This window comes from Phascolarctos cinereus, unplaced genomic scaffold (genome assembly GCF_003287225.1).
Source record: "Phascolarctos cinereus isolate Bilbo 61053 unplaced genomic scaffold, phaCin_HiC Scaffold_9;HRSCAF=440, whole genome shotgun sequence".
Lineage (NCBI taxonomy): Eukaryota > Metazoa > Chordata > Mammalia > Diprotodontia > Phascolarctidae > Phascolarctos > Phascolarctos cinereus.
In genome coordinates, this window is record NW_027556402.1 from 113,747,987 (window position 1) to 113,773,449 (window position 25,463).

At 37.1% G+C, this 25,463-nt stretch overlaps 1 protein-coding gene across 1 annotated transcript in view; it reads right to left on the reverse strand.

Annotated features, from left to right (window-relative positions):
* Nucleotides 1–452: 452 nt before the first annotated feature.
* The window catches only part of GAB1 (GRB2 associated binding protein 1), a 188,598-nt gene continuing 163,587 nt past the window's right edge, over nucleotides 453–25,463 (reverse strand). Inside the window, 5 exon segments of the mRNA XM_020989841.2 lie at nucleotides 453–4,941; nucleotides 6,111–6,233; nucleotides 12,242–12,365; nucleotides 13,779–13,872; nucleotides 16,389–16,478. Coding sequence (XP_020845500.1) covers nucleotides 4,783–4,941; nucleotides 6,111–6,233; nucleotides 12,242–12,365; nucleotides 13,779–13,872; nucleotides 16,389–16,478 — 590 coding nt within the window. The 3' untranslated portion in view covers nucleotides 453–4,782.

Below are 25,463 nucleotides of genomic sequence, written 5' to 3' on the forward strand. Positions count from 1 at the left end.
AAAAACCATATTTTGAAACCTGTATAAATATCTGAGAAAAATGGACCATTTTGTTTTCTACAAGACTGATATATATGTGTGTACACACACACACACACACACATACACACACACACACACAAAATTTACTAAGTGATACCAACTACCCTGGAACACACAGACCTGAGAATCAGGCCCAGAAAGGTCATTTTGTTCATTATTGCTGGCAAGTAGGTCATGCTATACATACTTATATTCTTATATCAAATGAGGCAGGCAGCTTCTCATAAAGAGTAAGAAGTATAGAAGGCATAAAATTTATCACTCTTCCCAATAGTCAAACCATTTCATTGAAACAGGTGAAATTCACGCGAACAAACCCTAAGGATACTAAGCAAGCTCACATTCATGCTTTTGAAGTGTGGAAAAAAACAGGATGTTTAGAATCCCTCTAAACCAAGAGCATACAAATGTAACTTGTCAGAGGCAGCAATTTAATAAAACAAGAGTAGTAAAATAAAAAATTTAAAAACCTGGTCTTTGGCCAAACACAGATTAGAGAAACAAGCTTGGAAACTTTGCTTTGAGTTTTTTTTTTTACAGTTTTCCATTTATTTTAATAACCTTTAAGAAAAATAATTTTACTTAGTGTTAAAATGGCTAAGTTTAGGGACATGTTACCAGATTAGCTCAACAGTAAGGAACTGTAACCTGTCACTCAACCACCTTTTAAAATACATAACATTTCTGAAGTCATACTACCCCTAAGTTTCTGTGAACAGGGTAGTTCTCCAAGAGACCTCTCAACAAAATAGCAATCAGAAGCTTTGTTTCTACATCACAACCAGGAAAGATTAATTTCTTCTCAGGAAACATATTTACATGTGAATGACTAGAATATTCATGAATTACATGGCCTAACTTTACCTGCAGACATATTGGAAAAGGACAGAGAATTGGGAATTGAATCGTGGTTACATCGTACTTCCTAACTTTCTGAGGTTGTCCTCAGAGAGGCCAACCACCGCCTCCCTACAAACCAACAACTCCAGAGATACTGTCAGAGACAGAATAATGAACTGAACAGGCCGCTGGCCTTCCTCAGAATGGCAATTCTTGTATAGATTTTTATGAGGTACTGCTGATATGTCCGTGTAAATACATCTACAAAATGATTAAAGCAAAAATGCCAAATTCAGTTAGTAAACTGGGTCAAAGCTCATCTTATCATAGCTATGAAATACAATTTTTTTCTGACAACACCACACATAACATTTATAAAAATGAGGATATTGTTAACAGTAACTGTGCTGTTATGGGAAATTATATGTATAAAAATACATATATTTATATACATATATAAATACATAGGCATACACACATATATGTATATGCTTGATTTGTTCATTCACACTTATATTACCCATCATTACTTGGTAGGCCTTCCCTTCCACTGTCCATGGTCAAGTCATAAAACTAGAGCCATCATCCCATCTCTCACTGTTTCTAAACGTTAAAGGCTTTGCATAGCACTATAAAATACTTATTTCAGCACTTTCAATGAGGAAAAATAAGGAGGCATTAAGGATGTTTGGAAGCAGCTGGGCATGTTCTACTTCATATCCCAGAAATATTACATAGCCATAAACCTTTAAGATTCAAAGGTATACAATGGTAACTTTCCACTGGTGGGAATAAAACTGATGTTATATATTCAGCTTTCTAACATTCACAATTAACATATTTCAAAAACCATTCTAACTTCATTTGTCCTAGTATGAGGGGAAAAAAAGCCAGGCCAGGGAGAATTATGATTGAATTGTGCACTGCAGTATTTATACAACAAATTAAATTTGGTCTGTTATTACTTCTGTTGCATATAGTTTTTTTTTTAATTAGAAGTCACAAGTGCCTATATATAACTATGTACCTCAGAGTATCTGCGTAGTATTCTCTATTCTGCTCACAGTTGTTCATGTGGTATTGATATATTTGTGTGTACATGGAATTGGCTGGAGTACAGACAAAAACATTACCACTGACAGCTTAAAAACTGTACTAAGAGATGCCCACTGTGGGTTCAAATAGCTTAAATCCTTTGAAAGTCAGGAGAGTAAAAATTTGATTTTTTTAAAAATGTAAATAAAGATTAAATTTTGAAACACCAGACACCTGCATGACATGTAGTAGTTGCTTAGAAAGCAAGACATTAACAAAATTATTTTTAATGTTTAAAATACATATTTAACATTTTATGAACACTGATCACGCGGAAAAAAGACAGCTGAAATACCCAAAGCCAGCACAGTGTTCTTGGACTTCCACAATACCACTGATTGATTTAGCACCAGACTCACTTTCCAGGAGAATTTCATCTGTTTTCATTTAATATTGGCAAGAAAATTTTTAGTGGATGTTAAATTTCCTACAGCAAACTGTCTTCCTAAAATATTTCAAGTACCAAGTGCTCACCCTGCGTGATGGGAAAACACTCACAACTATGATGTGCTGGGAGTGCTGCATTCCTAGGGGAAATAATGAATAACTTGACAAAGTTATGCAGAAAAGAAACTATCACATTTTTTCACCATAGCTTGAGATCTTAGACACAATTGAAAAAATACCATACAGTTCCTATTTCTCAGTTATCTTTAACTTCTCCTTGAAAATGTTTTAAGATTTAAATCACATGTACCAGGCAACACAATTTAGTATTTTCACAGACCAACTAACTATGTTTGGGTAGTTTAGGCACATTTCATAGCACTTAGCCTTTATTTTATGGTTCCATGGCAAAACAGGTTAACACATCACTCTTGAACAATCTGATTTATTTTTTAAAATCATCTTATAAAGTATGTCCCGGGTTTAGTTTTTTGTTGTTTTAGTTTTTTGTGGTTTTTTTTTTCCAAAAAGAAGCAAACATTGAAAGCATCAAAATGTTACTAGTTCTACAAGCCACCTTATTAGGATAATTTATACACTGTGGATTGAAGGGGAAAAATCCACTAAGCTGATTAGGCACAGTAGTAAGGCCAACATGCTAGAAAACAGGACACAATCGTTTAATGAGGCAACAGTCAGAGATCTGGATACAAGAAGGGAGAGATGTCTTACAGCTGGGGACTTAGTCTTCTCTCTTCCTCTTTTGCTCTCCCTCCTCCATGTTAGTACTTTTCATTCCATATATACTAGGCCTTATATATGTCCATTAGGTAAAGATGGTAGTTTCCTCCTGATAACTAAATCATGTTTCTAAACCAAGGCAGGTTAATACATTGTAGTCTGACTTTAATGCCATCACCTTGGTACTCATGGTACAGGACCAAGTTTAAGATGAGAGATAATGTTATCTCGAAGTTCTTCTGGTGCTCTCAAGAACAAACCTAATTATGGGTGCCCAAAGCTGAATTCCCCATTCTAGCAAGTCATGTTAGACTGAGGCTCCAAGTATACCTGGAATTGGGGCAGTGAATAAAAATCACAGTACAAAAAACCTTTACATCCTCTACTGGAAAAGCAACAGGTGTCACACATGGCAATTACTTACATAACAGCATCTGTTCTTTTAAAAAAATGTATATATATAAAATATCAGTTGCATAGGGATTTAAATATAAGGCCAAGAAGAAGATTAAGTAAAATAAAAGTTCATAGAAAGGGCACTATGGTGTCAAAACATAGTTATTTCCATTCATTGAATAATAAATCTGTATTACTGTCTACTTAAAAAATCACAGTATGTTACTAGTACTAACAGTGAATGTCAATTGTCCCATTAATTTCAAGTTGGAAACCAAATACCAGGACTTCTAAGTAAGACTAAAAGCTCACTGTCTAAACCTGATCAGTGTGATTAGCACAGCAGTGCTTTGTACGTACCTGATTATTTATATATTGTTTACCTTTTGTAAATAATGTAAAGATCAATACATGTTAATAAATGTGAATCATAACATTACGGCATGCCCTCAGTGGTTTGCAGGCTAACTTGATATTTAATTATTGAGTTTTTAAAAGTGCAAGATCCTACCCTGCAGAATCTTCACCCAATGCACCCCAAACACTGTCATTAACAAAAACAAAAAACAACAGAAATTCCGCTGCTAAACTAAATGTGTCTAAGGAAGAATAGTAGGCCCTAAATCCAGTATGGTTCATTATTATTAACTTATAGCATATGTGTTAGGAGGGCAAATGGTAAGCCCCTAATTATGCTTTGCATTAAATTAAAAAAATGTAGCAAACTACTGTTTACCATTTAAAGTTTCAGGTAGTCAATTAAGTTGTGAATCTACTTCTAATGCACTTTAAAATGGACAAGTGAAGTTTAGACACCAATTTCCACTCTACATGTAGCTTAATTAACCTAGACTTGTTATTTAGAATAGCGTGAGGAAAAATGAGAACTCCCAAAAGAACTGCGTTAAGGTACATTATCTGGGAATACCTGAACCCATATTTTAACTGAAAAAGTGCATAAATATAGTAATACTACAAATGTATTAACTGGAGAACAAATGTTTTTCTGGGAGCTAAACAATACTATTTTTCTATGTTATTTACATTGTGTAATTTGTTCAGATACCACAAAGCACCATTTAGGGTAATCAATTGCTTGATTTTGTCTGAAATGTCCATTGACTTCAACTCCATTAATTTCAAGGGTCTATCCAGAGTTGAACAGTCAAGTCCTCTTCGGTCAAACACTGCTGCGGATGTGGCTCTGTACCATATGTTACCAGGAATTATCTTGAGAACTCTGGTTTCTTCTGTTCTTGGAAGGCAGCTGGAGAAGTATCTTCATTTGACACTCTTGGTTGGAGTTTCAGATTCTGTAGACTGTCTCCCATCAGTCCAAGCTTCTCGGGTACTCTTCAGTGCCAATGTCTTCTGCTGGTCAACCACAACATAGTCCACTCTCTCATCGGCCACACTGCTACCAGAGCCACTGCTCTTTTGCTTGAAGGCAAAGAAAGAAAAAAAAATGAGAAAGAGAAAGGAGAGAGCTAAACAAATACACATTGGGACTAAGAGAAAAACAAGGTCATCTGCTAGAGAGCCTGCTTAAGAAACAAGAGACAAATTGTTACATGAAGACCAGCCAACTAAATACATTCTAGAAAGGCACTGATCCTCAACAATTTGTTCTGGGAACCTCCCTAGATTTATCAAAATTACCTTCTCTCTCTCTCTCTCTCTCTCTCTCTCTCTCTCTCTCTCTCTCTCTTGGATATCCCCTTACTACTAAGTGCATTATAAGAATTCAATTTCAAGACTTGTATGGTCTGATGCTGAGTGACGTGAGTAGAACCAGGAGAATGTTGTACAAGGTACCAGCCACGCTGTGCGATGACTAACATTGATAGACTTAGCCTTTCTCAGCAATGCAAGGATCTAAGACATCTCCAAAGGTCATATGATGGAAAATGCTATCCACATCCAAAGAAAGAACTATGGAACATGAATGCAGATCGAAGCATACTATTTGCTATTTTTTTTCTTTTCTGTTGTGTTTTTTTCCTCTTTCTGGTGGTTCCTCCTATTGGTTCTAATTCTTCCTTACAACATCACTAATATGAAAATATGTTTAATAAGAATATATACGTATAGCCTATATCAGACTGTGCGCCATCTTAGGGAGGAATGGGGAGAAAAATTTGAAACTCAAAAGCTTATGGAAGTGACTGTTGATAAACCAAAATAAATTAATAAAAAAAAATTCAATTCCATCCAACAAAAATTTATTACATGTTTACTACACGTAAGGTACAGCACCAAATTCTGGTGATATAAAGCTAAAAATAAATATCCCTTGCCCTGAAGGACCTGGAGGGGGATAGAGGTAGAAAGGGGAGAATATAGTGGCAGGAAAATCTGACCATCTACCTATATTAAGTATTCATAATCTTTATCAATCAATTAAGAAGTATTTATTAAGCACATACTATGTGACAGACACTGCATCAAAATCAAATATGAAATTTCTAATAAAAAAAAAGACAAAAGCATACTCCTTTAGCCTATCTTATGCTTGCTGCCAACATCTCTTCAGGTGAAATGTCTCTTTTTTTCAGGTTTGCAAACTGCATTTAGTTTCTGTATTTCCCTAATATATCAGTTTCATTTACCTTTCGTGGTGGTGTTGATTTCCCAGAGTCTAAATCTAGGTCTAGGTATTCCACTTGTTTGTCTCCTTTAGGCTTTACCATTGGACTACTTCCTCCATCCAGGCTATTGCTGCCAAACAAATTCTGAAATTATAACAAAAAAACATGAGATATCAAGATATCTCAATTAACTCTAACCTAGTATAGATGATCTAAATATTTGTTTTAAAGAGAAAGAGATAAAACAATCATCTTCATTTAGTAATCAATATACATTCAAAAAACCTCTCATAGATGAAGCAAGATGTACTAAACTTTAAAAAAATAAATTAAAATAACAAAGCAATTTAATCAATATGTGCTTGGAACAACAACAAGGACAATTTTAAAATTCAATCTCAGCTCACACTTATGTTGGCATATCAAGCTGCAATCTGTGAGGCCTCAACCTTTTTTTGGTTTTGTTTTTGGTCCATATCTGGGTATTTCATCATTGTGGGAAATTCCCAGTGTGGAACGCTAACACCACCCCCTCCCACACCCCCATCCTCCTGCCAATGATGAAGATCAGCAACTTATCTGTTACTTATTGTCCTGGTGCTATCTGGGGCCACTGAGAGGTTAAATAGTTTGCCTATTGTCACACAATTGGTATGTGTCAAAAGAAGACATCAAATATAGGTTTTCTTGATACTACACTGTTTCCTATGCTGCCTCAACATGAATGTTATATTAAGTAATTTTAATGAGGGCATGCCCATCAACTGGGGAATGAACAAGTTCTTGTAAATGACTGTAATGAAATACTATTATGCTATAAGAAATGATGAATAGGCTGATTTCAAAAAAACCTGGAAAGACTTATAAGAACTGATGCAAAGTGAAGTGAGCAGAACCAGGAGAACACTGGATGCAGTAACAGCAATATCGTATGATGATCGACTGTGAAAGACTTAGCTATTCTCAGCAATACAATGACCCAAGATAATTTCAAAGGACTCGTGACAAAAAATGCTATCTATATCCAGAGAAATAACTCACGGAGTCTGAATGCAGATTGAACAATTCTATTTTTCACTTTCTTTATTTTTTCATGTTTTTTTTTGTCTGTGTTTTCTTTCACCACAGGGCTAAAATGGAAATATGTTTTGCATGACTGTATATGTATAATCTATTCCTAATTCTTGCCTTCTCAGGGAGAGAGAAGGGAGGGGGGGATATGAAATTCAAAAATTTTTTTAAAATGTTAAAAATTGCCTTTACATGTAATTGGGGTAAAAAATAAAATATTATTCTAAAAAAAAGTAATTTTAAAATTTGGCCACACTTCCTTGGATCATGGTTTTAGTGCTGAAAAGGACCTTAGAAGGCACCTATTATAATCTACTTATTTTATAAGTGAGGAACTGAGATACAAAAGTAAAGCAACTTGCCTAAGGTCACAATGGCAGAGCCCAGATTTGAACCGAAGTCTTCTGCCTCTTTCCTGTCTCTTATGGATTCATCAGAATTTTGGAGCTCAGAGACTTGAGAATAATTAGCCCAGCCCCTGATTTTACAGAACAGAATACAGGTCTTAGGAGGATAATCGAAGATTAGGAGCAGTATGTAATGGGAAGAATATTGAGACTTTGAGCCAAGGGACCTGGGCTGAAGTCTTGGGGCTACTACTCATTTTGTGATCACAAATGGGACATTTAATCTCTTTGGCCTCAATTTCTTCACTTGCAAAATGAGAGGGTGGCACAAGCTGACCTCTGAAGCCTCTTTCAGCTTTAAAACTCTAACTCTAGAACACAGCCTGCTAACTCCCAGTCCAATGCTCTCATTTCTAGTACTCTGCCAGGCTATATTGTATTTAGCTTGCACGTATGCATTTATATATATTTAGTTTGTACAGATGCTTGCAGATTAAATAACAAAAATAAGAAAATTAATAGGATTTTGGGTAGTGAGTTTGTACAAATGGCTATTTTCTGATTGCTGTTTCCTTCTCCTCTGCAAGAGAAAGGACATTTCTAGGAATTCTTCTCTTTGCATAATATTGCAATCTTGCTCTTACTGCTTTATGTCGTAGGGGGAAAAAGCAATACTCCAAATGATCACCGAAAGAACTTTCGCTCTGAGCTTATTTGTCAGAGAATAGTTAGATTCACAGCATCCCATGGTTGAAGAGGAACCCATTCAATTTCATTGGAAATAAAAACAAAAACAAGTATAAGTGCCTTCAATGCACAAGGCACTACAAGGCACAATACAAAGATGAAACAGGATAAAGTCTTGTCCTCAAAATCTTTTAGCTTAATATACAGTTCATCTAGTGAACCAGTCTGTTTTCAGTCAGTTCTGTCCCCAAACAACCACACACAAATTTTTTCAAACTCTTTGGTGGATATATTTAATATCCTAAAAGGTATAGTTGTTCTACGTCTAATGACAACTTACCATAGTTAGAAAATTCTTACTTGATAAACAATGTTATACTGTGGGGAAATCATTGGATTTAAGTTTGGAGGGCCAGGATTAAAATCCCAGCTCTACTTCTGGTAGTCATGTTAGCTTCTCTGGGCCTCAGTTTCCATATATTTAACATGAGGAAGTCGGATTAAATGACCTTTAAGATCCCTTCCTGTTTCAAATCTGTCATGTTAATTATTGTGATCAAGACTGATATTGCTATAATGAAAGTCCATTTTCTCTCCTTATAATTCCAGAACTTGCCTAAATTCCATATTATAATCCATTCCATGGAGAATAACCCAGTGCCACATATTTAGATTATAATGCTCACTTGTGGTCAGCAGCATGATGAGCTAGAGGAAGCATGGTACACATTCCAGCTTTCCAAATGGCACCAGGCCTTTTTTTTTTTTTTAACAGTGCTTAAACATGGTATCTTTATATACCTGTCTACTCATCAGGCATTTTTCTCCCCTGCCCTTTGTTAGATACCAGAGAAGGTAGTACTGTCTATGCAGAAATATTTCATACATTCCAATTTCTCACACTTTACAGAACCCAAAGTCCCTGATTTCCAACTTTCTCCTTTTATTCAATTACCCATCCTCAATGTAGCTCTTTGATGTTTCCTCCTGAACACTCTCTCTAAATCTTCTCTTTAGATCAGGCTGCTACAATTCCTTAGGTGGGCTGTTGCAATAGCCTCCTATTTGTTCTCCCTGCCTCTAGTCTTTGACTGTTCCAATCCATCCTTCATTAAGCTATCAATCTGACATTCCTAAAGCCATGCCATTACCCCATTCAGAAAACTTCACTGGCCTAGAATAGAATACAAACACTGCTGCTTGGTATGTCCAGCCCTTCACAATTTGGCTCCAATTTAGTTTTTCTAGATTGATTTCATATTCCTCCCCCTCACATACTTTTAAGTTCCCACCAAACAGGTCCACTTGCTTCCCCAAACATGACACTCTATCTCCTGTTCTAAGTCTGTATAAAGGCTGAAATGTTCTGCCTTCTCATCTTGATCACTTGCAATGCTTATAGCCATTCATGGCTCATACATGAGGTGCCTTCTAATTCCTTCCTCTAAATTCCTTCTAATTCCTGATGTTCTTCATCCCCCAAAGGACTTTGCATGTATTTCTGCATTCACATCTTACGTATGTGCTATTTTTGTTCAGTAGAATATAAGTTCATTGAGGGCAGGGAATATTATTTGGTCTTCGATATTGCCTATCTCTGCCACAGTGACTGGTGAATAGTGGATGCTTAAAAAACACATTTTTTTAAATAGACTTCAATTAATAGTTATTGATTTTCTCTTCTGTCTTTATGGAAGAAACATTTTCTGCCAGGTTTCAAAAGGTGCCCTGATAGCAATGGGCCTTGTAAGATTTGATTTACTTCTTCAAAGATTAAAACTCTTCCAGTTAATACTCTACTGCTTTATGTCTATATAGAGCAAATAGCCCATCTGCAGGTGGGCTCAGCCCTCTGGATTGGCAGGGAAAGATTATTAGCTAGGTGTACAGGAAAAAAAGGCTTGGAAATTTCAGGGCTTAGGGAAAAAAATTGAGCTGATTTTAAACACATTAATATACTCTTATAGGGCTGAAAAAATAAGTAAAAAGTCTTACTGCTCTTTTTATAGACTGTTTTTAATTCTCCAAGTCAAGTCAAAGTTATTTGTTTTGTATTAGTCACTTAGATCTTGAAGTTTTAAAATGCAATGAGTTCTTTTTATTCACTAAAAAAATTTGTTTTATTTCTCGTTAGGCCGAACTCAAGGTTTTCTCTGGTTTTGATAGATGGCTCAGCCCATTTTCCATTACATTCCATACAATTCAACAAACATTTTACTTGCCAATAGGCCTACTTTAGCATACTGGCCTAACTGATAATAATTACTAATGATACCTAACATTTATATAGCACTTAGTATATGCCAGGCAGTGTGCTAAGCACTTTACAATTATTATCTTATTTGATCCTCAACACAACCATGAGAGGTAGGTGCTATCCCCATTTTACAGATGAGGAAACTGAGGCAAACAGAGGTTAAGTGACTTGAGCAGGGTCACACAGCTAGTAAGCGTTTGAGGCTGGATTTAAACTTGGTTCTTCCTTGTTCCAGGCCTGTTACTGGTCTTAATAGACTCAGATCCTATGTGCTCTACAAATTGAATTATTAGGAAGAAAATAAAGTTACTAAAAAGGATCCGTTATACATGGTCAACTACCTAAAAACCTAAGAATTACCAAATATTAAAGGTTTCAAAAAGTCATAATTTTATCCTGGATGCCTTAGTGCAGGCCAGCTCCCAGATGTATCTCTGGGAAGTGATGAAGTAGAAATGCAGTGGGAAACACATACTATAAAAGCTAAAGATATCAGCAAAAACTTATTTTCATGCAATCTCCTAATCTGGGAAGCTCATATGTTTTTTGTTGCTTCTATTGTGACAGGGTATTCCACCACTGAGTTTGCTTCAGGCTCCATCTTGGAAGTGGAGGAGAGTGGAGTGCAGTTAATTACTGAAGTATCAGAAATACCTGGTTCAAACAGGGTCTCACTTCTCATTGTTTACTCTCATAGTAGGAGTTTGTACTATATCAAGACTCCAGCCACATGTTAATTTCCTTTTTTGAGGGGATGGATCATTCCTGTGATCTCACCATCACAGAGAAGACTTGGTATGGAAACTTCCCCCAACCAAAGTACATCAGCAGTTTCTCTGTAACTTTAAAGGACGGGAGATTTAGAGTTGGAGGGGACCTTGGAGGTTACCTAGTCCAAACCTCTGATTTTTCAAATGAGGAAACGGATGTACAGAGAAGTTAGAAGACCTACCCAGAGCAGTAAGAAATGAGATTTCAACATAGGTCCTCTGACTTCAAATCCAGTATTCTTTCTACAGCACCATGTTGGAGGCATAAATTCGTTTCAATTAAAGGTAAATTAATTTGAGTGGACAGCTAAAGTTTGAGCACCACCTTAATTAATGAGTTTGCTAACTGTTATCCCCCCTTTCAGGAAAGCTCTAATTTGTCTTTAGTTTAAGAAGAATGAATTCAAGGGCAGAAACTTTATCTAATGATGAAATTTGGGGAAAGGAGTGGACTGGGGAGGGGGGAGGAGACAGAGAAATTTACAGATCTAATATCAGATTGGCAAGAAAAAATATTTTTAATCTCCATTCAAACCATCTTCTTCACCTTGGTTAGTATATTAAATGTAGAATTAGAGTGAAAATGAGGCTTGAAATTTATCCTTTATATCTGAGGTTTGGGTACACCATTGTATGACTGCTTTGGTATTCAAAACAAAACAAAACAAAAAAAACCCCAGAGATTATGTATAAAATATACAAATATATTTTGAACCCCAAATATATCCCAAGGATATTGCCTTGGTAAAGCACTTACACTTCTTTCACTAACTTCATTGAGAAAACATTCTGCTCTTGACATAGTTTGTATCTGGAATGTTACACTGAATTAATCATAAATATCATCAATGATAATATTTAGAGAGAAGGGGAGAAAGAATTTTAAGGGATTGCCTTTTTCCTTATACATAAAGAAAAGATGCAGGTACTCCTAATGGATTACAGTCTTGCCTCCATCTGAATGAGTTACAAGCAACAGCTAGGGGAGAAGAGCTGACTTTACATGCAGATTTTACTTACAGGGTCTTCACTGGACAGATTTGGATTCATGGGCACATAATTCTCTTCACTGTCATGGGAGTCACTGCTGGAAGTTGTGCTATGAACTGAATCCGGTCTGGGAGACATAGGAAACCTGGAGGAGCTAATCACCAGGAATTATTTTTTATAAGCAATATAAACTGGAATAAAATTGCCAAAAAAAAAAGTAAAATAAAAATTGTAGGTGGGAGCTTCAATTTTTTTTGATCCCTGTCTATATTCATCAGAGTTTTATTTATGATCTCACACAGTCCTTTATCCTTAGCCCATTGAAATGCATGTTGAATCTCTGAAGTTTAATCTTTAAAAGGTCATCTTTCTTTTCATGCACAGAGTTATTTTGTGTGGTAACCAAGTTATAGGATCATCAGACCGCAGCTGTAAAGTTGGAAGGGACCTTAGAAAGTCACTGTGTCCAATCCCTCTTTTTACAGATGAGGAAACTGAGGCACAGAGGAGTTAAGTGACTTGCCCAGGGTCACATAGCTACTAAGTGTCTGAGGCAGTACTTGAACACAGGCCTTTTCTTGCTCCAAGCCTGAGTCCAGTGTTCTGTCCATTGTGTAATGCTGCTTCTGTTAAGGAAAATTAATAGGGAGTGTCCATCTGATGCCATATAAAAACAACTTCAATAAAAACTAGATATTTGAAAATCCCATTTAAATAATCCAGCCTATGTTATGTGTGTGCCTACAGGATGTTTGGCTGGAAAAAAAGATGAGCTGGCCATGCACTGGGAGCGAAAGACAACCAGAGAACTAGCTACATGCTCAATTGGGATTTATGGAAAGTCAAACGGTATAGAACAAGGGTTCTTCACATGGGATCCATGGACAGAGTCCAGCAATAGATGTCAGGGGACCCATGAATCTGGATGGGAAAAAAATGGCATCTTTATTTTGTCAATCTTTTAACTGGGATTTAGCAATTCTTTCCATTATGAATGTAGCCAACAAGACATTATTCTGAGAAGGGGTCTGAAGGCTTCACCCAATGATCAAAGGGGACTATGACACAACAAGGGTTAAGAACTCCTGATCTAGAAGAAGACCCCTCAATTTGTTAGATGTTCCCCATGCAGGAGATTTATGGGAGATACAAAGGCTGCGCAGACACGGCTGAACTGCACCCCATCTCTGGAGGAAATGCCAACATCCATGGGACCACGTGTTCTGGAGTGGCGGAATGTAGTAAAAGTCCTTTACAAACACCTGAACTTTATCATGTGTAGATGCATCCTCACCTACTGGTAACTATTCACACACATAGACACAGTCAACAGGCAATTCCTTCCAGCATGTCTGCACACATATATATAGAGAAATGAATATCCCACATACACAATCTCTGTGCAATGCTTTTCATGCTTCCCACTTTTGAAGAAGAGATGCTTAGCTTTCCTCCCTCCTTCTCATTCCACGCCCGCCTGCTTCCTAGGCACGCCACAGCTTCTAAAAATTACTCGTGATCATGAACAATGGTAATTCAAAGTAACACAAGTAAACCAAAGACTTACTCTCTAGCAAAACTCCTAGTAATAGGAGATCTCACAGGGGCTTGGAGCTCTTCCCATTCTGGCAATGGTTTGATTTCCAGTGGTGCTGGCTTGACTATATGACACACACAGAGAAAGAAAGAGAAAGGCACAGGTCAATGTAAAACACATACGGTACTGTAATACTGGTGTGTATAGGTATATGTCTGCACATATACTTAAGATCTAGTTCAACTGCCTTGTTTTACAGGTGAGGAAAATGAGGCCCAGAGAAATAAGTGACCAAGATCACACAGTTAATTAGAGGCAGGCTTGAATTAGAAACCAAGTCTCCTGGTTCTTGGTCCAGGATTTATTTTACTAGACTACACTGCTTCTCAATTTGAATGCCTATTGAATTCATGAACATTAAAAAAAAAAAGAAAAGAAAAGAAAATTGTGAACAAGCATTTCGTTTTTGTTTTATATTTCTCAATTATACTTTTCTTGATCATTTGATGCTGAATGCTACTCTTGCATTATGGAGGGTTTTTTTCTCTTTTAATATGCATTTAAAAGTACATTCCTTCTTAAATTTAAAAACTACAATACTGGCTCATTTTTTATAGCACTTTAACAGCTTGCCTCACAACAGCCCTGTGAGGTAGGTAGTATAAGCTTTATTATCTTCCTTTTACAGATGAGGAAACAGCCTCCGAGAAGCTGAGAGATCGCCCAAGGCTGAAAAGTGTTAAAATGCAGAGACAGAATTTGAACTCAGGTACTCTGACCTCAAATCTCAGGGCTCTTTCTACTATAGAACAATGCATCCCAAACCCAATCGTAATCATACAGTTCTCTCCATGGTATTTTTTTGTTTGTTTGTTTGTTTCTTCTAGGCAATCAGGGTTAAGTGACTTGCCCAAGGTCACACAGCTAGTTAAGTATCAAGTGTCTGAGACTGGATTTGAACTCAGGTCCTCCTGATTCCAAGGCCAGAGCTCTCTCCACTATATTTTAAAAAGAAATAACAATTAAGGTTTCAAAATTTTACATTGAAATAGAGGATCTTAACCTGGAGTTCATAAATGTTTTTTTTTAAATTTAGCTGTATTTCAATATAATTGGTTTCCTATGTATTATATTTTACGTATTTATAAACATTCTAAGAAGGGATTCATAAGCTTCACCAGAGCGTCAATAAGGTTTACAACACACAAAAAAGGTTAAGAATCTCTGTCTTAAAATATCATAATGAAATAAAGCATTTCACTACGAACTGCGTCTTAAAACATTTGATTTATGTCTAGTAAAAAAAAAAATAGTAATTCCACAAAGGCAAGCCAAAGATGTAAAAAAATAAGTCATCTATTTTTTGGCTAAAGACAGTCTCCTTAAAACTAGTTTGCTTTCTCTATGGGAGACAAGGTAAATTGCCCAGCTTCAACTGCTGAATTATAACAAAACTAGCAAATGACAACTGGAGATAATTAGTTTGCTTTAAGGGTGATCCTGATTTGCTCAATAAATCAGATCTCTAGGCAGTCTGAAAAGCCAATTGACACACATATCCATATGACAGCTTAAAGACTTAATTTGCACACTGCCTCCCTTAGACGATGAATTCCTCTTTGAATTCTTAACAGTTACTGGCCCCCATCACCAAAATCTTTTCTTAAAGTTAAAAAAAAAAAGTTCTCTCCCACCCCCTCAGAAATGATGGGCTCAGAAAAACAGCTCAGTTGATTCCAATCAGCTATTACTATAAATAATGCCATAGTACGTAATGTGTGGTTATGTCAGATGCTCAAACAGGCTCCATAAGGCACATGACTGAAGGCACTGGGCAAGACAAGAAACGAACTATGAATTGCTTCATTAAAATTTTTGAGATAATGGGATAATTTTGCTGATCGCTGTGTATGGAGTAACTAATTATGGTGTCTGACCTTGCCTTGGCCGATCTTGCCTTCTGAGATCATAGTTCCCTCTTAAACCCCAGATTTTTGTTACAGTTTAAGCTGACAAATGAAGCCCAATCATTTTTGCAAATACAAACCTCACTAACTCATGGAAGTCGGTTACATATATGGCATTCTCTAAAGTGTGGTAAATACCATCAAGAGACACCATTTGCAACAACATAAATCCTCCACGAGCCTGGGGTCAAAAAAGTGACTGAGTAAATGAGAAGTAACAATACTAAATATTTCCCTTTTTTTTTTTGTTTAGACACAAGCTTCCTGCATTTTTTTGTTTTTGTTTGCAAGACAATAGGGATCACAGATCCTGAGCTGGTTGGGACCCTAGAGGCCAATGAGTCCAATCCCTTCATTTTACAGATGAGGTAACTCAGGCAAATAGAAGTTAAGTGACTTGCCCAGGATCATGAATCTAGAAAGTGTCTGAAGCTGGATCTGAATCAGGTTTTCCTAACTCCAGCTCTAAGTACCTTATCCAATATACCACGAGTTGGGCTTCCTTTCAAGGAAAGCTTTTTCTCCCTCCCAAAGTTAAATGTAGATAGATAAGCTTCATTTGCAATAGCAGTAGTCATAAAGGCCCTCCCATTTTTTCTTTAATGTAAAAAGAATTTTTATTTTAAATCCCAAATTTAAAATCCCATACAGCATGCGGTGCTAAAGTACATACCCTTTCGTCTTGTAGCAAAGTCACCTATGGTTTGTGAATCAGTTCGCTCTAAACCATGGGGTTTAGGTCTTAAAATTTTGGGACTTTGACCTAATTGGTAGAAAGAAGACTCTCTTAATATAATGTTCTTTTTTAATGGGAAAGTTGGAATTCTGTAAATAAGCAACAGAACCCTGTGCAGAGAGGTTAAATTTCCAAAGTATCAATAAGCCCACGGAGAATCTTGCAATCCAGCCATGTCTCATGCTAGGGTAGAGGAAACACCACAACTAAAAGGACTAGGAAGTTGCATGCAAAAATACATGGAAGAAGCAAAGGGTTATAAAAGATGGAGGATTTTTCATAGACCGGTTAGGTAATTTTTAAGCATTTTATGGAAAAAAACAACCCCTTCCATGTTAGGAGCTTGTCTGCTAACATGATAAAAAGACCCATCACCCAAATAAAAATTCTCAGATGAGAATGCAAACATTTCAGTGTCATCATTCCTTTGAAGTTTCATATCTTATATAAACACACACACACACATATATACACATACCCACACACTTCAGAGGATCACATATCTAGAGCTAGAAGAGGCCTTCCAGCAGAATCAGCTCTTTTACAAATGAGGTCCTAATTTTCCCCAGGAGTCTCCATTTTCCATATTTTGATTCATTCACTCATTCATCCAATAAACATTTATTAAGCACCTGCTGTGTATAGAACACCATGCAAATATTATATGACAGAAAATTTCAACAAGACAGTCGTTTTCTTCATGGACCTTTCAGTCCACTAGGGACATAAGACACAAGCCCAGATAAAGTACATTGGACAGGGACAAAACCAAGTGCTAAAGTGAGGTACAGGGGGCAGCTAGACTGTACGGTGGATAGAGCACCAGCCCTGAAGTCAGGAGGACCTGAGTCCAAATCTGGCCTCAGACCAAACACTTGACACTTACTAGCTGTGTGACCCTGGTCAAGCCACTTAACCCCAATTGCCTAAAAATGAAAAAAAAATTCAAAAAAAGAATAAAGTGAGGTCCAAGAATGAAGGTCATTACTGACCAATAGAAAAAAGGCTTCATGGAGGAGTGGCATTGGAGTTAGACTTTAAAAGACGGATAGGAATAGTGGCTGTTCTGAAAACCCCATCTGATTATATCTCTTCTCCCTGAGCTGCCATTTGTGGACCATTTCTGCCCCTATCTCCCCAACCACTCAGTTACATATTTTTGTTGGTCTAAGATGGAAAACTGAATTCTCCTATTTGGCTTTTTCCTGATAAGCTTAAGATTGGATTTTCGCCCCTGATACCATGAACGTATTCTGCAGGGACACTGCACCTGGTTCATATATCTGGGTCTGCTGACAATTCTCTTTGCTACTGTAGGTTGCCACATAAAAATATCGCTGTGACTGCTACCATTTCACCATTTAACCTCTTCTGAGTACTCTGGAGTGAACACCACATGGACTTGCACTGACTGGCACTGAGCTTTCCCCATCGTGACTTGATGTCATAAAAGTAGGTGACTAACGTCAGTCAGGCTTGTATGTGCCAGAGGAGACAGGGTAAACAAGGAAAACGGTGACACTGAGAAAGAATGAGGAAGAATTTGAATTGGCAATTCATTCCAATGCCTTCAAGGGCAGCACAAGTCAAGACTGCTATGCCTATGGCTTCTAAATGTTTCTTATTAATTTTTAGTGATCATCATTTCCTTATCAAAATAGGTTATAATGAAATTAAGAAAAAGTCTGTAAAAGACAACGCCAAATTTCTCAAAGATTTCCAATACATTAAAGATGCATTTCTGCAAACAAACAAATAAAAAAAAAACCTTCCCAGTACACTGTGTTAACGTCATGCAAGGCTACGAAATTATGTCACCTCCACCTAGCAGCTTACCTTTTATTTGCATCATTGTCCCCATCTGTTTGACCTCTCCGCTAACACTCACATAGAAGAACTGAATTTTGCTCCTTTCTTCCTTTTGGGGCATGGGTATGTGTACATTTGACAGGAGAGAGCTATAATATCATACTTCGCCAGTGTGCTCATAAGGAATATTTATTGCAGCCTAAAAGTTCCTTAAACTGTCCTACATAAAAGGCTTCCTGTCTTATCATTTATGTAAGACTTAGGTGATTTGCCCCAGGTCATAGAAGGTATCCTACAAGTAAAGATGGGATTTAAGCCCAGTTCCCCCAATTCCCAAATCTGGTGAGTTGCCACTACACCACACTGCCTGACAATAGGTAGAGATGGATAAGCATGAAATCAACAGGGCAGACCCAGTCTCCCTTAAAATCTGATCTAGCTTAGCAATCCCAGTTGTTGTGCAATTATATTTCTGTCTTCTTCCTTAACTTAGACTTCCAGGTAGGAAAACAATGATTAGACATGGTGTTTAAAAATAGAACTGTATTGCGTACAAGCATAACTCAAGGTTAGTTTAAGATGTTAAGTAACAATACAGTAATCCATCTCAAATGCACATTATTCTTCCTTTTTCATCGGTGAACAGGACAAAGAGCAAGTAGCCAAAGATACTGAGAAAAACCTGCACCATTTTGTACATATATTTCTGATGGGAGTCAATTACATGACCAAACATAAGCTCAATGATGTAACATCAAGAGCCAAGACAAAAAAGTGAATTCCAGACTTTACACAGACCAGATCCTCTGTGGGTTGGTCACAGCTTAATCTGGATATGCCATAATCGTTTTTCCACAGCGTTTATGTGTCTGTCTGTCTCCTCCTCCCACTACTAAGAGATCTGAAATGTCTTGTCTTCCTATTCGACCCCAAATGTTCTAGCATATTATGATATAGGTAAAAATGTAATAGAACAAAGAATAGTAAGGCAAAAGGAAAAGAGAAAAAAACCTATTCTGGTGAGATGTGGGTCACCGACTCCAATGCTGACAACATGCCAGGGGAACTATGGGGAGCTCCCAGAAAGAAGCCTCAGCCAGCTGCAGCCTGGCCTACATATGATGATGCTGAAGCCTGTCTCTGCATTCTACCCATTCATGTTTGCCAGACTGGATTTGACTAAGGAAATATGTTACAATGAAAACCATTCAAGAACAGGGGCACCTACTAGTAGCTCTACTGTGCAAAATGGTTATTTTTCAGATTCTCGAGTTTGGCCCAGAACCATGTTCAGTTTGACGGTAGATGGTAGACATCTACCAAAGGGAGGAGGCATAAAATTCACAAGTACTCATGAAATTCCAGACATTAATAGGCAACAATGAAGATCACAGCACCACAGACTTAGAACTTGAAGGGCTCTTACAGACCATCTAACCCACACCCTTCATTTTCTGATCAAGGAAAACAGTTACCAGAGTGACATGCCCAGGGTCACACAGACAACAAGAGTGGGCATTTGAACCCAAGTGGGTCTTCTGATGCCAAATCCAGTGCTTTTTCTACTACTCTATTTTGGTACACAGCTGACAATCAAAGTGCAAACATGACCCTAATAAGTGAGTTTGCTAACAGTAACTTCCCATTCCACAAAAGTCCTAGTTTGCCTTTAGTTTAAGAAAAAAAAAATAAGGCAGAAATCTTGTCTAATATTAGAAAAGAAAAAGGAACATGGAGGAAAAGGAGATGGGGAGAGAGAGAGGAAAAGAAAGAGATAGAGGCAGAGAGAGATAGTAATACAAATGTGCAATGGGGACGGACAGAGCAGGAATAAAAGACCTTCAAATATAATATCAGATGATGAAGAAATTTCCACTTGCTCCACCCCCTTCCTGTGGTATCTTCAACAGAGAACTAGAATAAAACTGAGTCCCAGAAGTCATCCTTTATATTTGAAATTTTGACGTACCATTATAGGACAACTTCAATATGGAAAAGAAAATAATGCAAACAAAAACACAATTCTCATTCACAAAATACTTTCTAGCATATGAAGAAATATTTTTCTTGTAACTCTGTGGCAGAGATGATATGAATAACCTTCCCATTTTACAGAAGAAAATAAGGCTCAGAATGATTAAATTTCTTGCCCAGGGCCACACAGTGGGAAGCAATAGCTAGGACTTCAAATTTAAAACTGAGTGAAAAAGACAAAGGGATGGGAGAGTCTCCTCAAGTTTGAAGACCCCAAACATCTCCTTGAAAATACTGATGACTTAGGATGTCACCAATCCTCCCTTATGATTCAGTTTTCACTTGAAAGACATCTCCTGAGATTAGCTGATACAAAAATATCTTCACTGACTTTGTGAATAAGGAAATTATCCCCTGGTGGGAAACTAAGAGATGAAATTTTTCTTTGATGAAAGATGGTCTCACAAACCCAAAGCCTACATGACAGAGTGAGGTAGTGGGCAAGGTCTCTTAAAGGGGAAATGGTATATAGTGGGAGTAAGAGTTGGTTTGGCCATATGTCATGCTTCTTTTCAACTTGATGAGAATCATAGAACTTTAGAGCAGGAAGGGACATTGTAGAATCACCCAGCTCAAACTCCCTTGTGTATAAAGAGAGAGAAAAAGGTTCAGAGAGAGAAGATCATTTGCTCAATGTTCAGTTTGTATTACTAATGCCAAGGCTAGCTCCTGGGTCTCCTGCCTCTAGTCCTATGCCCTATCCACTCCACTATTCTGTCGTTTGGGAAATCTAGTTCTCAGGCAGCAGCAGAATTGATACTTAAGACCTTTTAGTGGAACTGTAATCTCATCAACTTGGATATACCCTCTGAAAGTGCTGATTCCAGATTGTTATCAGAAAAAGTAAAGGGATTATTTAAAAATAATCAGAGAATTATAATCCTTATATACTAATAAATGTAGCCTTATGATTTAAGTACTACCTTCCATCAAAAATAATCCCAGTGTAATATAGCTTTTGAACTGTGGTGCTGTAGAAGACTTTTGAGAGTTCCTTGGACACCAATCAATCAATACTTAAAGAAATTAACTCTGACTATTCATTGTAAGTACAAATACTGAAGCTGAAGCTTAAATACTTTGGCTACATAATGAAAAGTCAGGACTCATCAGAAAAGACCCTGATGCTGGGAAAGACTGAAGGCAAAAGGAAAAGGGCATAGCAGAGGATGAGACGGATAGATAGTGTCATGGAAGCAACGAATGTGAGCTTGGACAGACTTTGAGAGACAGAGTACAGAAGGGCCTGATGTGCCACCGTCCACAGGGTCATAAAGAGTCAGACACGACCGAACAAAAACAACAATACAGCTCAGGCTAGAGCAGAAATAAGCAGAATACCTTTCTTAGAGGCTTAGAAACACTCTGGATATTCACCTTAAATTAAAAGCATCAAGTTGGATTTAAAAAAAAAAGACACATATATATACTTAGCCATTTTTGATTCTCTAAAAGTAACAACCCTGAATGGATGAACAGTCTTGTGGCATGTGCTCTCCTGGTATACTTTAAGAGATCCCTTCCGGAAAACACTGAAAGTCCCCCAACTGGAGGGAGTGCTGCGAGTCAGGAAAGGTAGTAACTACTGACATACGGTATGTACAATAACCTCATTCTAAACTGTTCTCTTTGATACCAGGCTTCCAGAACCCAGTATTTTAGCAAATAATAGGTCAGTGCATTTAAAAAACTTTTACAGGGGTAGTGATGAACACAGTAAAATGCCGGGTAATTTTACATCAGAAGTGCACTGTTTTTCACCTTACTTAATAGATTCTAAAGATTTTTAATGGAGCAAAACAATTTGAGTAAATAAAATACTGACTGTGTGTGTGTGTGTGTGTGTGTGTGTGTGTGTGTGTGTATGTATCACTTGAAGGTTTGCAAAGTGCTTTACAAATATTAACTCCTTTTACCTGCAAAACAACCCTGGGAAGAAGGTGCTATTGTTATGTCCATTTTAAAGATTTGGAAACAGAGGCAGGCAGAGGTGAATTAACTTATCACATAGCCAGTAAGGGGCTGAGGTCACATCTGAATTTAGGTCTTTCTGACTCCAGGTTCTACCCACTAAAGCATTTAGCTACCAATCAAGAGGAGATGACTATATATATATAAAAATATATAAATAAAAAATATATATATATATTTTTATATATATATATATATATATATATTTTTTATATATATATATAAATGTATGTGTGTGTGTGTGCACGCACACACACACACACACACACACACTCATATATTGTCATATTTAGGTCTAGAAGGAAGGACTTTAGTATCTAATTTAAACAATGGCCTAGAGAGGTGATATATCTTGCCCAAGACAAGAAGGTATTAAGTAACAACTTGAGCCAGGATTCAAACCCAGGTCCCTCTGATTCCAAATCCAGTACTCTTGCCACTATTCCATGATTTTTGAGATTCTTTCTGTTTGGGAAGAACCAGCCCAGGTTGTTTTGTGAGCTGTCCTCTGAGTGGGCAAGAAGGCCAAAGAGAGGCATGGCTTCAAATGAGCACACCCACATCTAAGGGGCAAACTGTCCTTTAGTGGTTTTTTACCCTAGGATGTTTACAAAATTCCACAAGATTGGTCACTGTGAAAATATGTCACTAACCCAGGAAAATTCCATCAGAAAAAGCTTTTCCCTCTGTATCATCTGCGATGCCAAATATTTAGCTGATTAAACCACCAGCTATTTTTAGCAGGCATCCCAAAAATCAAGAGTGGAGAATAACAGTTGTCAATCTTAAGTAAAGGGAAAGAAGATTTAAAAAATTAAAACACTTACATATTAAATTAGGGGGTTTGTTGTTCAGTCATTTTTTCAGTCCTGTCCAACTCTTCATGACCCCATCTGGGGTTTTCTAGGCATTTGGTTTGCCATTTCCTTTTGGTTCATTTTACAGATGAGGAAACTGAGGCAAACAGGATTAAGTGACTTGCCCAGAGTCACACAGTCAGTAAACGTCAGGAGCAGAATTTTAACCTGGAGCTTCCTGATTCTAGTCAAGAATGCTAGCAATCACTCTATGCTGACTCTCAGAAGTCTTATTTTTTTTTAAGTTAATTTGAATTCAACAGTTTTACATCTCTATCCCCCTCAATATTTGTTCTATGACAGATTTTTTAATATCAAGCTTAAGCAAGTATTATAATATGATTTCATCACAAATTCAGGTTCTAAAAAAAGTCACATCATACCTTATATTTATATCCCTAGGGATAAATGTTTATTAAGTTGAATTAAAATTTGGAATATATATATGTGTGTGTGTGTATGTGTGTGTGTATGTGTATATATATGTGTACATGTGTGTGTGTGTGCGTGTAAAAAATGCATATATATAAAATATTTAGACTAATATACTATCCAAAAAAAACCCTAGAGGCTAGAGAAACTCTCTAGACTACTCTTTTTGCTCCATATATTATGACAGAAGGATGAAAGGAATCAAACTTCCTACCTGTTGTTTCTACTGAAGAAATAAGAGGGCAAGGATTATTTTGTTTCTGTCATCGTATTCCCAGTGCTTAACAGAGTACTTGGCACACAGTAGGTGATTAATAAATGTCACATAAACCCTGTAAGAACTGTACAGACATCTTGACACTCTTATAAATGAGAATGCTTGAGAAACAGCACCAGCACACAGAGGCAAACAGAGTTATCACATGACAGATGCTACCTCATGTTAGTTATCAGGGAGGATTGGGGCTTATCACTAGGTCTCGATATTTTTTTATAGTAATGTTCTAACCTTAAGGACCAAACCATGAATTGACACATTTCATCCTGCACCAGTTTCTCAAAAATTTTAGTCTTTTTCATAATTTGTAGGTTACTCTGTCAAGGAGTAACATCTCTAAAATACTGTTTTTTCTAAATCCAATGCTAGGCACAAAATACATAAAAAGTCAAAATTCAAAATAAGCTCTATACCATGATTGCAGGGGAAAGGAGGGCATATATGTAAAAGGCACTCATTGGCAGAGAATCCAGAGTGAAGCCTTAAATCTAGGAGGTTTGGTGCTTTTGTGCACTCTTCTGGATATAATCACTTCAAAAGTATTCTAAAAACTCATCTGTACTGTACACTGTAGCAGCTGACCTCTATAGCTGTCACCATAAGTAATCCTAGCATGTTACTTTTTGTTAGCTCTTCATAATACGGGGATAGGAGACTCATCCACTGAAAATGATATGCCTAACAGTGACTACTTCAATGGATTTCCATTAAATATTAGCTTCAATCAAACTTGTTTTCATATTTTGGATCCTACAGACACTGCCCATACATTTCCAGACCACAATGTCAAATTCTGGTTTGTTAAAGCTACTTTGTATATTTTTGCATTTGTTAACTTGATATTTGTGCTGTATATATTTGTTAATGTGCTTGCTCTCTTCCCTATTAGAATGTAAGCTGCTTCTGAGTAGCCATTATTTCATACTTTGTATTATTTGTTTCTCCAGGTATCCAGCATAGTGCCCAGCACATCTGTTCAGTCATTTCTTTAGTCCTGTCTGACTCTTCATAACCCCTTTTGAGGGTTTTCTTGACAAAGATACTGGAGTGGTTTGCCATTTCCTTCTCCAGCTCGTTTGACAGATGAGGAAACTGAGGCCAACAGCATTAAATGACTTGCCCAGGGTCACCCAGATATTCAGTGTCCGAGGTCAGAAAGATGACTCCCTGTTTTCCCAACCCCAGGCCCAGTGCTCTATGCACTGCACCATAATAAATGCTTACTCCAATATGTTTGCCCAAAATTTTTTTCATAAATGATAATGACTAGATCACACAGTAAGGCTTACTAATCTGCCATTTAAATGTGTTTTGTAACATATTTTGTAAAAGCCAAGTTTTAAAATTTCATTCAAACACTGAACATCAACTTCTACTTTCACCATATTTCTCTGGCTCTAAACAGTTAAAATGCAGAGCAATATTTTGGTTCTGGTAAAGATAAAGATGGCATAGTTTATTGGACGGAGCTCCAACCTTGCAGACAGGAAGACTGGGGTTCAAGTCTGGCCTCTGACACATCTATACTCACTAAGTGACCACAGTAATTTACTTAACCTCTCCTAAGACTAAAAGCCACAGGCAAGTTGCTAGTCTTTACTGGGAGTTCCTCACACTGATGTGGAAGACACA